The sequence below is a fragment of the Rhopilema esculentum genome, chromosome 16 (assembly GCF_057945365.1).
Source record: "Rhopilema esculentum isolate cy_ngs chromosome 16, ASM5794536v1, whole genome shotgun sequence".
Classification (NCBI taxonomy): Eukaryota; Metazoa; Cnidaria; class Scyphozoa; order Rhizostomeae; family Rhizostomatidae; genus Rhopilema; species Rhopilema esculentum.
In genome coordinates, this window is record NC_142830.1 from 5,348,466 (window position 1) to 5,362,182 (window position 13,717).

General features: G+C 35.0%; 1 protein-coding gene across 1 annotated transcript in view; it reads left to right on the top strand.

The window, feature by feature from the left end:
* LOC135682117 (E3 ubiquitin-protein ligase ubr3) overlaps positions 1–13,717 on the top strand; it is a 46,839-nt gene that overhangs the window by 9,773 nt on the left and 23,349 nt on the right. Inside the window, exons 12-32 of the mRNA XM_065196848.2 lie at positions 854–993; positions 1,312–1,397; positions 2,077–2,139; positions 2,464–2,530; positions 2,724–2,820; positions 3,535–3,627; positions 4,073–4,124; positions 4,597–4,686; positions 5,334–5,421; positions 5,996–6,079; positions 6,558–6,701; positions 7,529–7,637; positions 7,944–8,004; positions 8,377–8,436; positions 8,901–9,021; positions 9,121–9,238; positions 9,461–9,747; positions 10,403–10,540; positions 11,471–11,592; positions 11,890–12,000; positions 13,380–13,523. Of these exons, the coding sequence (XP_065052920.2) occupies positions 854–993; positions 1,312–1,397; positions 2,077–2,139; positions 2,464–2,530; positions 2,724–2,820; positions 3,535–3,627; positions 4,073–4,124; positions 4,597–4,686; positions 5,334–5,421; positions 5,996–6,079; positions 6,558–6,701; positions 7,529–7,637; positions 7,944–8,004; positions 8,377–8,436; positions 8,901–9,021; positions 9,121–9,238; positions 9,461–9,747; positions 10,403–10,540; positions 11,471–11,592; positions 11,890–12,000; positions 13,380–13,523 (2,275 nt within the window). The remainder of the gene's footprint in view (positions 1–853; positions 994–1,311; positions 1,398–2,076; positions 2,140–2,463; positions 2,531–2,723; positions 2,821–3,534; positions 3,628–4,072; positions 4,125–4,596; positions 4,687–5,333; positions 5,422–5,995; positions 6,080–6,557; positions 6,702–7,528; positions 7,638–7,943; positions 8,005–8,376; positions 8,437–8,900; positions 9,022–9,120; positions 9,239–9,460; positions 9,748–10,402; positions 10,541–11,470; positions 11,593–11,889; positions 12,001–13,379; positions 13,524–13,717) is intronic.

Sequence of the window (13,717 nt, forward strand, 5' to 3'; positions counted from 1 at the left end):
CCTCATTTTTATATCTAAGCTATAAAATCTTCGCGTATATTTTCTTTATTAACTCAACAGCTATCAAAGATTTGATAATTATATTTATCGATGTAAGTTATAATTTGATTATTCATGGATATTTTATAATCCATAAAATTTAATTATTAGAGTTCAGCTTATTTTGTGAACCCAATATTTTGTAATAAGAAATAGTGTATCGTGTATAGAAAACTCGTCATAGTGACGTCATTTCAGAGCGTTACCACAAAACCCACACCACCATTCGAATCGCCTTGATGTGATCTTTCATTTGGTGCCATATTGATGAATATTGGTGTCATCAAAGTTACAAGCCAAAAGCTACAGCACTAAATTTTGAGATGTGGACAAAAGCTACAGACCCTTTTAGTGTCATTGCAATTATAATTAGTGAAAATTTTCTTACCTTCACAAATTAGGATTAAATGTCTGTTTTCTGTGAAGATCTTGAACAAGAAAATCTAGACATTTTCAAAAATTGAGGTTAATTGAAGTTGCATGCGTTTCTGTTATAACTTATCAAATTCTGCAACAAAGATGTAAATCGTAATCATATTGCTTTATTTCCATGTTCTGGAAAGATTTGTGGTTTTAAAAGATAATACTATGCAGTATGATATTATCTTCTTTTAATGAAAGTCATAGTTTTCGTCGTTGAACTTAGGTTTATATCAAAGATGTACTTTCCAACCAATTTATCGATTATCGAACGTTTTTCGAAACGCTTAACAACACACTGTTATACTGTAGGTTAGATGAAACTCAGGTTTAGTCCTGATCCTCGTTTGAGAATTGGTGTGGGTGATTTATGAATTCTGCATTGAAAATTCAGGTTCTCTCTTGGCGCTTGGTTCCAATTTGGGAAACCTGTTGCTGACAGTCCACAACGTCAAGACATTGATAAAGAGAATTCGATGGTGGAAAGTTTTCTCAGTTTTATTTTGATCCTGGTTTCGCAGAGAGTCCTTTCTGGTAAAATTTGCAAGCTATTGTGTGCTCATTATAATTTTTTGTCCTGATTGAATGTTATAATTTTTTCCGTTTTTTTCTGAGTGAGCAAATTGGCTGAAAAACAATGTATTCTTTCATAGTTATTAACTGAAGATAGGATAGATGTATTATCTATTTTGTGCCAAATCTGAATTTGCATGTTGCAAGCACAGGAAGGTTAACAGTTGCGTTACCCCGTGTCATTTAGATAAGGCATGTTGGTTCATCTCTTTCTCAAAAACAGCTAGTCATTTCCTTCAATTTTACCTACTCGAAGAACCTCTCCACATTTCATCTTAGGGATGTCTGATACCTGCCAAGGCCACAAAGATTTGGCAGCTCTCCTTTGCGTTTCAAATAAAACACACAGTCAGCTCACAGAACTGGTGCGTATAAAAACTGTTTAAATGCTTTTTGCTTGTAAATGGTTGTAATTAAGCTTACTTTGTATTTGCTGCTTTTAATGTTAAAGTACGGAAACTTCTTTATTCAAGCATTGAAGAATTTAAGAAATATTTTCTCTCGTATGCAGCTTATCATGATTTTCTGTGTTTTGCCAACTAATGGCATTAAGAGAGGTCGTGTGGGATTAGCTGGACATATTTTAGGAGGGATTGACTTGTAGTTAATGTCAAGGCCGCAGATAGGTTTCAGAGACCCTGGGGCAAAGCGGAAGATATGGTCCCCTGCGAGGGAAGCGGCCACGCCCTTTGATAAGTTTAAATTACATTTCAGAATATTCCTTGCAGTCATTTTCTTGCAATCGTTAAAAACGTTTAACTATTTGTAGGCATAATTTTGATATGTTTCGTTAATTTAATTCTTGAAACGGAATACTAACGACTTCGTTAATTCTTGAAACGACTTCGAGGCCCTGGAGCAATTTACCCTCCTTGCCTTCCCCTCTCGGCGGCACTGGTTAGGATCGTATGACTTTGCAAAATTTCAGGTTTTGGTGATAGTAATTTTTCCCAGCTGTAAGAGAGTGTATCCGCTTTTTCAAATTGTAATACAATTTCTAATTGTTGTAAGCTATTGTTTTAAAGCATTTATGTAAACATTTAGATTCCTACTAAACCCGGAGAATCGAACGAAGCCACAAGAAATTTGGAAAATTCTTTGAAAAAAGTGAGTTTTTTTTTCATTTAATTTTTGGAGAAAAATCTAAAAGTTTATTTCAAATGATCTGTTGCCACTTTTAATATCTAGCAATAGATGCTATATGAAAATTATCGTTTACCGGTCTGTCATAAAGTGCCCAATGCCGTATAGAAAGGTTATAAACGCACGTGGTGTGTAGAATAGGACGGCTCTAAGATGGTATTCCGAGTTTCACGTTTAATGGCATCATCAGGCAACTGCTACATGAACGATTTTGTACAGTTGCACATCAATATCCTCCAGCAGTTTTGTGCACCAGGCACAGTTTAATTTCATTGCTGTCTATTTTAGATGGCAGATTTCAAAGCGCCAACCCTAGATGAAGACGTTATGCAGCAAGGGACGTACTCCCCAAAAGGTATGTTATATATGTTTACTCTTTAAATGACTTTAAAGGCTGGAACATCTGTTGCGATGTGGTTTACATTCAGAAATTGATTCTTCGAACTTCTTTGATATACCTGAATTTGTACTTTTGAGGGTGGACGTCAACATTTTGTAGCATGCTAGTTTAAACTTGCGATCTAAACTGTTCTCATGTTTGCTTTCAGATTCTGTTTGGGATCAGGACTTTGACTATGTCCACGTCTTGCATAGATTCTTTATGCCATCAGAGTACCAGAAAGCGAGCCAACGTTATACCGAAAAGTGAGTTTTTCACAAAAATATGTCTGACTTCTTTATGGAAGTTTTAGACTCTTTTTAAATTATGGGGAGCCTCTTTTGTGATTTCTTCCTTAAGACACTTTACATAGAGCCCTCTGTAGCTAAGGTTAGCTGCAGTTTGAATTAAGAAAACTTATTGAAATACAATGCGAGAAAAGATGTAGATCAGTCGTTTCGCACACAACTGACAAATATTTTGCGTTAACTTTTAGACACCAGGCAATTTGCAAATTTAAAGTATTATCTGTTTTTTTGTAAATTTTTCATTATTTGCATGCAGAGCCTAATGTAAGGAAAATCTGCAACATTACCTCTTCCGCATAAGTTTTATATCTTTTGCATATTCTTTATAGAACTATTTGATGCCATACCATTTTTACGTAGGTGAATGTATCCTTTGCTTATTAAGAAATAACATATCTTCTTATAAGATTAAGGATAAAATAGCAGATGATATAACACAATTAATTTGGCTACAAAATAGAGCAAGCTCGAAGAAGCACACCACTAAACTGGTTTCCAAGACCCACTGTTGGATTTTGAAGAGAACTATTATTGGTCACAAGAACATTTTGTTATGCATTGCCTGCATAAGTAATTACATCGTTAAGCTTCTCAAGTAAATCCACTTTGCTTTTGTTTTTGCAGTCTCGTAATTTCTTGTTGATTCATTGATTATCAACATTGACTTTGCAGCATGCGACAACGTGGGACGACAGTACATAGTCACTGCTGGCCTCCTTTCAAAGACCTGAGTGAAATACACCCTTGCTTCAAAGGCATTTTCCGGTAACGTAGTGATATTTCACTTAGTATTAACCCAGACTGATTTTACCCGGATCATTTTGTAACGTTTTCACTGCTTTTGATCTTTGTTAACCTCTACGGCATGCCCCCAATATGACATGTTTGCGAGTTTTTTTACCTAAAATAGTGTTTACCAAAATACCTGCAAGAAGACATTTCCATCGACCTTGCAAGAAAATTTGATTCTGTGAAAGTTACGTTAATTTTATTTTACATTTATTTCATACCAATGAAAAATTTAACTTTATGTAATCTTTATCTCTAATTTTGTAAATTTTCATCAATTAATTTGTATGCAATGATCTCCATTTTCATGTCCATTACTATATTATCCGTGGTACGCTGATCGTTAATTTTCTTATAAGAAAGTTTTCCCTGGTTTCTAGGTTCCTGAACATATCCTTAGCGTGTACAATTTTTCTTCTAGAATATTACAATGTCAAACATTACAAAAAATTATCTACTTCATAATCTACAAGGTTTGATTTCCCCATTTAGTTATTTCCTCTCCTTTTGAAGCTCCATTACACTTTTTCGTTTCTAGTGTATGTAAATAAAACAATTAGAGTGTATCAAAGCCTTTCAGACAAAGTCATCTTTCGTTAAAGCATTTTAGAACCTGCCTTGATAGAAACCAACAACCCGATGCTTTACTCACGCCCGCTTTTAGATATTTTTGTATTTTTAACTACTAGTCTAATCAAAACAGCCTTTGGTAAAGACAATTATTATCATTATTACCAAGCTTTCTGTCTTGAAGCAGTATTGCTTATTTATATTGAACTTGATAAGGACTCTAGCAGCGATTTTCTTACTTACGATGTAAGATTTTTACATCCATCGATATACTGGAGACAGATAAGCAACATATAGGAAATAGAGATATGAAGTTGAAAATCAGTCAGTATAGCAAAACAGCAGCCTTCTTACCAACTTGTGTTATTTTTAAAGGCGGTGAAGAACGTGAATTCAGTAACTGAGCTGATGCTAGTCAACACGATGCATCTTTTGCATCTTGCCCTACGCACTCCAAAAGTCACTGTGAGTATTATTTGACAAATTTTTATTTCCAGAATACATTATTCACTCCAAATTTCTAATACTATCCTTTTTAGACTTTCTATGCGTTTCTCAATTTAAGATAAATTGGAGTGTTTTGAAGCCATGCATGTTTCATTTAATTAGTTTGAATTTTGAATAAGTCTACGTAAAAATGTCAGTTATTTCACTTCTATTTGTGATAATAAAAAGAGCTAATTGTAAATCAACGAACGCGCATTAGCAAAATTGAACGATGTTGTGCTGGTTTATGAGTGAACTTGAGACATGTTATCAGGGTACTAGCATCTTGCAACAGGCAGGAAAGTACCGGAACACCTTTTTGGACACAGGTCTCACCCTTCCTTATCTAAGTTTACCAATTACAGAGTGGGTGCTGCCAAAGCCAGTGTTTTTGAATAGCATTTCATATATCAAGACGCTTTATGATACCCCTGATACGAACTATGCAACCTTTAGATCTTGGGTATGATATGACACGATAACGTAAGCAAAGAAACATAGATAATTCAAATCTAATAGAAATTAATTTTGTCGTGTTGTAATGCCGCGAATCACATTTTTGTGAGCAGTTATGGCTATTTGATTGATCCGTTCGTCGGGTGTTCTTCAGATTTGTTTTTTTACAGGATGAAGGGGTTATTCCAAACACAGAGCATTTCAAAAGCAAAAAAGTTACCCTTTTAACAAAATGTGTGGACTATTTAGAAAAATTTGGTACGTCATCTCATTTTTCGTCTTCCAATGAATTTCATATTATTGAAAAGTTTTTGGAGCCTTGACGATTTTTTTAATTTTCTGGCATTCATTGGCTTTCTTCATATTTTATTGCAAGCGAATAAATGATTTCGAATAAGTATATATTGTGAAAAAATTCAAGTTGCAGTTTTGTCCGATTAATCGTAAAGTCATAATAATTTAAATAAACTAAATGTAAAGATTTTTATAATTAAGGTGGAGACTGCTTCGCAAGAGGAAACGGGCAATTTAAGTTAAGTAGTAATTAAAAGTTACATCTTTAACAACTCAAATATAGAACGGAATAAAAAAACAAACTAAGACAGTATTTTGCTCAACAGAAAATCCTTGACTAACTTTTTTCTGCATAATCTGTATCCTGTTATGTCTTTAGCTGCAATAAAACTTGCACCAACACATAAAATGCATATAAAAGTATTCAGCTTTTTAACGGTATTCTAAAATTCTAACCAACTACTATGAATCATCCAAATGTTTTGCTTTCAAAATTGGAAATTAGTTTGACGTTTTTTTCCTTTTTCTCTACATACAGTTGATCAGCCAGGAGGATTGTATGGAACTGGGGAGCGTGAATTTCGTGAACTCAATACAGTATTATACAAGAAACTTACAGAAGGTACGAATTTCATCATCCTTTTTTATGACTTTCTTTGATCAATATACCATGTTCCTCTATTCCATTCATGGCCTCATTGATGAATTGTTTTAAACTTTTTTCAGGCTCTTTCAGAAAGCAAGTTTCATTTCTCGTTTGTAACATATGTGCCCCATTTTTCGTGCATTGTATTATTCCCAAATTACATTTGCTTATAGTTTACTAGATAGCTCCTTTAAACCGCGGATTTAATTAAATTTAATTTAATTAATTTATAATAATGAAGCAATGCTTATTTTTTTTCTATCAAAATTTGACTGGTCACTTTTTTTCTCGACTGGGTCATTTTCTAGAGAAGTAGATTCCCTAGCAAGGAAAGAATTTCAAATTTTGAAAGGGAGTAAAGCATGCTGTTAAAAGCAGAGTGACGTCAAAATATGGCTTGATAAGTTAAATCCTATGATTGAATAAATTTGGATGTCTACTTCTTGCTTCCTAGATGAAGGCTACAGGCTAGATCAAGAGTCATGTGAACTGGGAGATGTTGCTACAATCTTGCAGCATGTGCTGTTTTCAAAAAATAAGCTCTCTTTTTTTGAGCCGATGCTAGCGTACATGGACAACGTCGTTGCTGATGGCAACAGTGAGTCCTTTTGTTGTTTCTTTTGCCGCATTTTCACTGCAAACCTATTCATTTGGAAACTATAGAGAAAAATCCTTATAGCTCCGAGGCTTCAGTTTTGTTTTTTTCGCTTCGAAGTGAAGTGAAGTAGGATCTTTTAGGCCAACCGTCGTGATCAGCTGATGGTGTTAATTTTTAGTCTAAAACTGATACGACAACGGAATTACAAGCTAGTTGGAATGCCCTTGATTTTTTCAATTTTTCTTAAACCAAGAAATTCTTGAGAAAATAACAGAGTGGACAAAACACTATGCGAACCGAGTGAACAGGCGGAAGCTGTTGTTAGCGATAGGCCTCGCTGCACGATGACGGTCGAAGAACTCAAGGCTTACTTTGAAATGTATGGGAAATGGCTTTTTCATTCAAATGTGCGAAAGATCTTTTCTAGAATGCGTTTTAAAGAAACCTAAGGGAACGTCCTTTTTCTTGATCCAAGCCTAAGAAGACCACGGAAAGCGAGCATGTCCTGGATCGCCTTTGAGCCAAATTAAAGGAATTGTATACGCTTAGCAAAGGCATCTCTGTCGACAGAGCATGATGCTCTTTAAAGGGCACCTCTCATAGTTTAAGGGGAGCCCTAGAATGTGGGAATGTGGGTTTTAAGGACATTTGCATATGGGAATTGTAAAATTTTTCAAGCTTTTGATCTTAAATTTGTTATCTTGAAAAACTTTTTAAGATATCTGTTACTATAGGTTTAATGCCATTGTTTGCGTTTGTTTTGATGTAGTACTATTCTGTTTAGATAACAGTTATGAAAATCTATCCGTATTTCTCTTTATCTTAAGGCCAAGAAAGTTTTGAAGCCCGCCGACTACATCATCTGCAGTACTTGTTGTCAATAATCCCTGAAGACCGATACCAACTTCTGAAGAAACTTTTTTCACACTGGCGAAAGTAACTAGAATCAAATCTACAATTAAAATGAATTTGTATTCCTGCATAAACTGCACACACTGTAGGATCTGTTGTAATTTTGAGAACTGTCTTTCACAACTAGCTACATGAATGTCTTCTAGGTTTGTTCTAGAATTATTAATAGCGTCTTTAAATTCCTTTAAATACCATCTTTCCAGCTATATTTATTGGAAATCTTTCAAGTATTCCCACTTTAGGCGTTCGTGACACAACAACAATGTCATAAAAACTGAAGTTACCTAAAATTCCCCGTTGAAATATTAAGTCATTTACTTCCGTTTTCAGATGCACCAGCAAAGATAACGTCAAAATTACGTCGTACTCATTCTGTATGCAGAGAAAAGAGGTAAATTGAACGACATTATGAAGCAAGTAGTATTACAACAGTTGCGAAGACTCAGAAGTGCTTTGCCTGATATTTAATGTAACGATGTAATAGCCCTACCATCTACCTTCCTTGATGTTGCTCACCATTTATCTCCCTTTTGCTTGCCCAGTGAATCTTTCGATTGTGTTGCTGTCTACAAACCATCTTTTTGCAAAAGTTATTATTTTGTTTTGGCTTAACCTTCATAAAGATTGTTCAGTGGGTAATCTAATCTTTTGTCTGATGTTATTCCTGAAAAAAACGAAACTGCCCCTTCTACTCAGATTCGATTGAAATATTTGGAAACATCTTTAACGATATCGTTTCTTGTAAGTAGATCATTTATTTCAGAGAATTGGGTTTTCAATGCTGTTGTCACATTGCATCGATCATTATGATTGGCTGTTTAGGGTGGGTATGGTTCTTTTTTGTGACAATTTCACTGAGAATGTAGGGATTAAACAAAATACAGCCACTTAATTCCATGCAAATAGAATATACCGACATCTTTTTCAAGTTTTTTTAGTTCCTTCTGTATGGGTGCTGATTCTTAAAAAATGCTGTTCAACATGTAGGTGATGACTATTTGATGACGTAATCTTAGTCCTAACTGATGTTTTTCGAAAAATGCTGTCTTGCAGTGACAAACGATAGTGACATTGAATACACGAGTGGCAAATGAAGCATTGACGCAGATCAAGCCTATTTTTCTTTTTCATAAGCATAGACTAAAAACATTTGATCCTCTATTTGTAACCTTTGTCTTCTTGACAGTGTGGATAATGACAATGATAATGTTTATGGAAGGCTGTCCTTTTTACTTCAAGTACAATGGTTCCATTTGGATGCCAGCACTTATTCGCTGTCTTTTCTAGATCTGTAATGTTAGACCAAATCAACCTAAAACAGTACTCGATATTGGCTTTAAGAACCAGTCCATAATTGAAAATGCAAGTGTTCCTGTGTGTAGCCTTGACGATGGACTTCCTCGAACTGGTAAGTGCTGATATGAAATCAATTTCCTTTTAATTTGATGGATTTCTTGATTGCCGAAGTCCGTAGTCCGTTGGTTATTCAAAGTTTTCTTTTTTCTAGGCGAACAAATCGCGGAAACTGAGGACTTGGGAAAGAAAGAAAGCCTGCTCAGCTTGTTAGTGGCACTTTTGGCAAAATTAAAGGAAGCGTCCAAGTTCGTTCAAACTAAACGATCGAGGTAAGTTTTTCAACATTTTTGGAATAGATGCAAAACTACGTTAGTTGTTGCAAAGTAGGTAGTGGCTTTCCTTTCTTTCTGCACAACTTCTTATTGCAAAAGTTCAAAAGATTTTATTAATGCTATTTTCTGTCTAGTCGATGTCAGACTATGTTTTGATGTATTAACATTGCCTAAATTCGCTTGTCAGAAAGTTTTCTTAGCTTTTTTGTTCCACCAAAGTGACAAGGCAATGGATGACCAAGATATCCGTGCAGGAGATGGAACGTATCGTGTGACAGAGTTACTCCAGGAGCTGCACGAATCAAGTGCAAAAAACCAAGCCATTATTGATCGCTTGGCTCCTAAGATTGGTAGAAGTGATGGGCAGAACAAGCGATCTGGTGTTGCTGATGATTCCTTATCAGAAAGGTTAGACAGGAGGAAGAAAGCCATGGCGAGGCAAAAGAAGATACTCGAAGAGTTTATGACGAAGCAAGAAATGTTCAAAGAGCAGCATATGTCCATTGGTAAGTTTGTATTCAGTAATCAAGGACAAAGCAGTTTCTTATGATTCTCTTAAATCTATTTCCATTATCTTTGCGAATAAATTGCAAGGGTTCTATCTGAGAATACAGCCATTTGCGTACAAAACGTTATTTTTTGTCATCATTACCGATTCTCAGACCGACTTCTGACATCTCGAAGTTTAGATCATTCAAACAAATTTTGATTATTTATTTGCATCAATTTAACTGTATTCATTACATTTCCTCACAAATGTTTCACTTTCTGAACAGTATCTGCCAATATAGCAGTGTTTTTGATATCGTCTATTCCACAAGTCAATTAAATTTGAAAGGGTAGGCAGATAAATCAATATTGAATACAGTAATAGATTGTGCTTGATAAGCTACCAATACATCACGCTTCTAGAAACAAAACAATCATGGTACAATTAAAGTTCGAATAATCATGGTACCTAGAATAACCACAGGACACTTTAAAGGCAAGGACAAAGGCAAGAATGTCAAAAGCTTTTGGGCTTCTCAATAGGAGGCAGGCTCAATAGGGAACAGGGTTGTATCAATTTTACTCCATTTTCTAACAATTATTCAATCTTATATATTCTGTCGTTTTGAAATCTGAACAAAAGTTTTAATTCTTTTGTCGTATTATTTTCAGACATGGATGTCGATGATGGATCTAAAAGCGAAATTGTTGTGTCTGAAAGACAGTTTGACTGCGTAATCTGTGGGCAAACATCTCACTCGACGGTGGACCGCCCTTTTGGTGTTTCAGTACTCATGCAACCATCGACGGGTAATGTGCTTCTGTCGAGTCTTCTTCTGTTTATTTAACAAGCCGAAAGTTCCACTTTCTTTGTCAAATCAGACGTGAATAATTTGTCGCTGTATAATTGTAACATGTTGTAGAATTTCACCTTATATCTCAACCAGATTCGTACGTTTTTAAATCTGAACTAAACTTTTAAATTATCTGGCGTATTATTTTAAGACATGGTTGTCGAGGATGGATCTAAAGTTCGTACGTTTTACTGCGTGTTTGTAAGTTCTACTGCGATCTGCCTCTTTATTGTTCCAATTATTTTGCTGAACAAAGTGTCTAATCTGCCGCGATGACGTTCCTATCAAGTTTTTTTTCTTTCAAAACCTGGGTGTTTTTTTCTACAAAAAATTTGCCTAATTATCGCATTAGGACAGGAACTGAAAGCTGTAACTTAGATTTGTTCTGCTCTGCACGCCAAAGCCCATTTTTCCTATAAACTTTCTCTTACATAAGCACCAATTTTCATCTACAAAGCAACTTTCATCTACATTACAATACGACGCCACAGGGAGCATTTATACATTGCTACCCTGCAAGCACTTAACATGTAACATAACAACGAAGTGTCATACACCTTAAAACAAATGTTAAATAGGATGGGAGATTTTGATATCTTTTACCTATTAGTCAGGGGAAATGTACCAAAAGATAACAAAAACAAGGGCCCATGGTCTCAGACAGTTTGGCCTCACAGCTCTATCTGCTGATCCCCGAGTAAATTGGGGAGGTATTTTCATAGTGTAGTTAAGGAAATACCTTTTTGGATACGGCAAGGCTTTAACAATCCACCAAAATATTATGGTTGTGCTAGAATTCAGAAAAATATGAACTTTAAACATATGCTTTGCGGATGTTAGATTATCAAATGGGACAGTCCATTTAATCGTATCGTGACTTTTTTAGTTTTAGGGCAGAGGCGGAACGAAAGTATTGATTTGCTGCCACTTGAAGATAAAAAGTATTCACTCACATGTGGAAGAGTATGCGAGCAACGGAAGGAAGCACTTTTGAAATCGTTCGATAAGGTAATTGAGTTATGTTTGAGCAAGCTTTATTAACCTTAAAAAAGTAAGTTTAAAGCTTTATATGGAAGTTGTTTGGCCAACTATGTCAGCAAAGTACATAACGAAACTTTCAAGAAAGTTGGTTGGACTAATTTCATGGTAACGTTTATGGAAAATTGAAAAATGGAAAGTAGGGACTGTCTTTACTTTCACTGTAGTTCTCGAAAGGGAGAAGCAAGAATGAGTTTGAATGCAACTGGCTAATGAAGCGTCAATCAATGTTTATGTTTGTGTTAATTTGATGGTTTCTTTGCTAAGGTTGCTGCAGGGAGAGCGTTTGAAGCGGGACTAGACTGTGGTGTTCACGTACAAACATGTGGCCACTATCTACACATTGACTGTCACCAGTCGTATTTCAAATCGCTGCAGGTTGGTTCCAACCTTTCAATTAACTTCTGCTATTTATTAATTTGAAATCATTACATAATGAACAGACTGACTGGATAAACTTCCATGAAGTTTACATGAATGAAAATGCTATGTTTTTGAGAATTATTCCCGACAAACCTTTGCTGCAGTTTTAATGCACTTGCTAAAGTTTTTGCTTCTTTCTTAAAGAAGGGTTACCCTGAAACATAGTGTCTTTTTGCCATCATATGGAAGAGGATACCTAACTTAAGGTTTAAACCCCGATAAACAACTGGCTGCATTTGTTAAAATTTTCTTTTTTGCATCCTGTTTTTTCTATTGCTTTAGAACACTGATTACCAAATAAATTTTTCTGGCAGCTGGAAATCTTGAAGAAATTAATTCCATAATTGTATAGAACACAACAAAAATTAGGCTCTTTAATAAGAGATTTACCTTAAGACAGAATTATCTAGCAATAACAGGAGATCTTCAATAGCAAAAACTGTTTTCGTAAACCTGTATTTACTTTTCTGAATAATAATAATGCAGAGATATGAGTGGTTTTCTTTATAGAAACATGATTAGGCATTGCGTAGTTATCAATGACATTTTATTTGATATCCTTTGATTTAATTACTTATTTATTGCTTTTTTCTGATAATCCACAAAACAACTGTTAAAACACAGATCTTCTGGTAAATGAAATATGTTTTATTTAAGATTTACTGGGAAATGAATGTCAAGCTTTGTTGTTTACTTTTGCTAAGTATTCCATAGCAGGCAAAATTTATACCTATCAGCTTGTAAATAAGTTGAGTTTTTGTATTCATATAAAGGGGGGATCGGAAACATTTTGCCGCGCCTTTTTCTATATATGCATGAAAGACCAGATTTTTCGATCAACAAATTTTTCGATGGTGATGAGTGGATTAAAATTTTCCTTGTCAAGATTTCTGTCACCTTGTTTTATATTCCATTTTTTTGTCCCGAAAAACAAACTAAAACCTTTGCTATTATTTAGGCCGTTAACGCATTTGTCTGATACATGTCAATTAAAAGTAAACAATTTTTAGTGATGTTTAAATAAGATTCGTGAATTTAACTGAGGTAAGATGTGAGCGACTTGATCGACCAGGGCAGGACTCGAGCCTTTGACAGGTGACACCATTAATTGTTGCTCTGCAAGTTGATTCCCGTTACGTATTATAGTCGCAGAACATTTTTTAATGAAAAGAACAAAGTTTAGTTCGTTTGTATTGGGTAACCACTGTTTTCAGATAAGTAATATCTCTCTATTTTTCTAAACCCAGTTTTGTTACTGCTCAGTAAATTCCTTCCGTTTCTTCTGTTTTACCGCTTCAGGTTACTGTTCGCTAATATTTTTTGCTCTTCTTCAGGAGGAACATATTCGAAATTTTTCCTACGAGCAGCTTCCTTTTGATATTCAAAAGGGTTATTTCACATGCCCGCTTTGCCGCCAGCCTTGTAATGGCGTCTTACCTGTTCTTTCTGATGTCATTCGAAAGCGGGAAGCTAAAAGGGTAAGTAATAGTAATCTTTTCATGCCAGTACATTAAGAAATTAAGCTCAGCTTACGTACAGACTACATAAAAAAAACTTGTTTTGTATATAGAACAAGGTTCTTCTAAGTTCTAACTCCTAGTTCCCACTCCCTCTGTTTGCGTTGATATATCAAGTTTTTTTGTTCATGGAGTGATCAGAATCTTGCCGATGA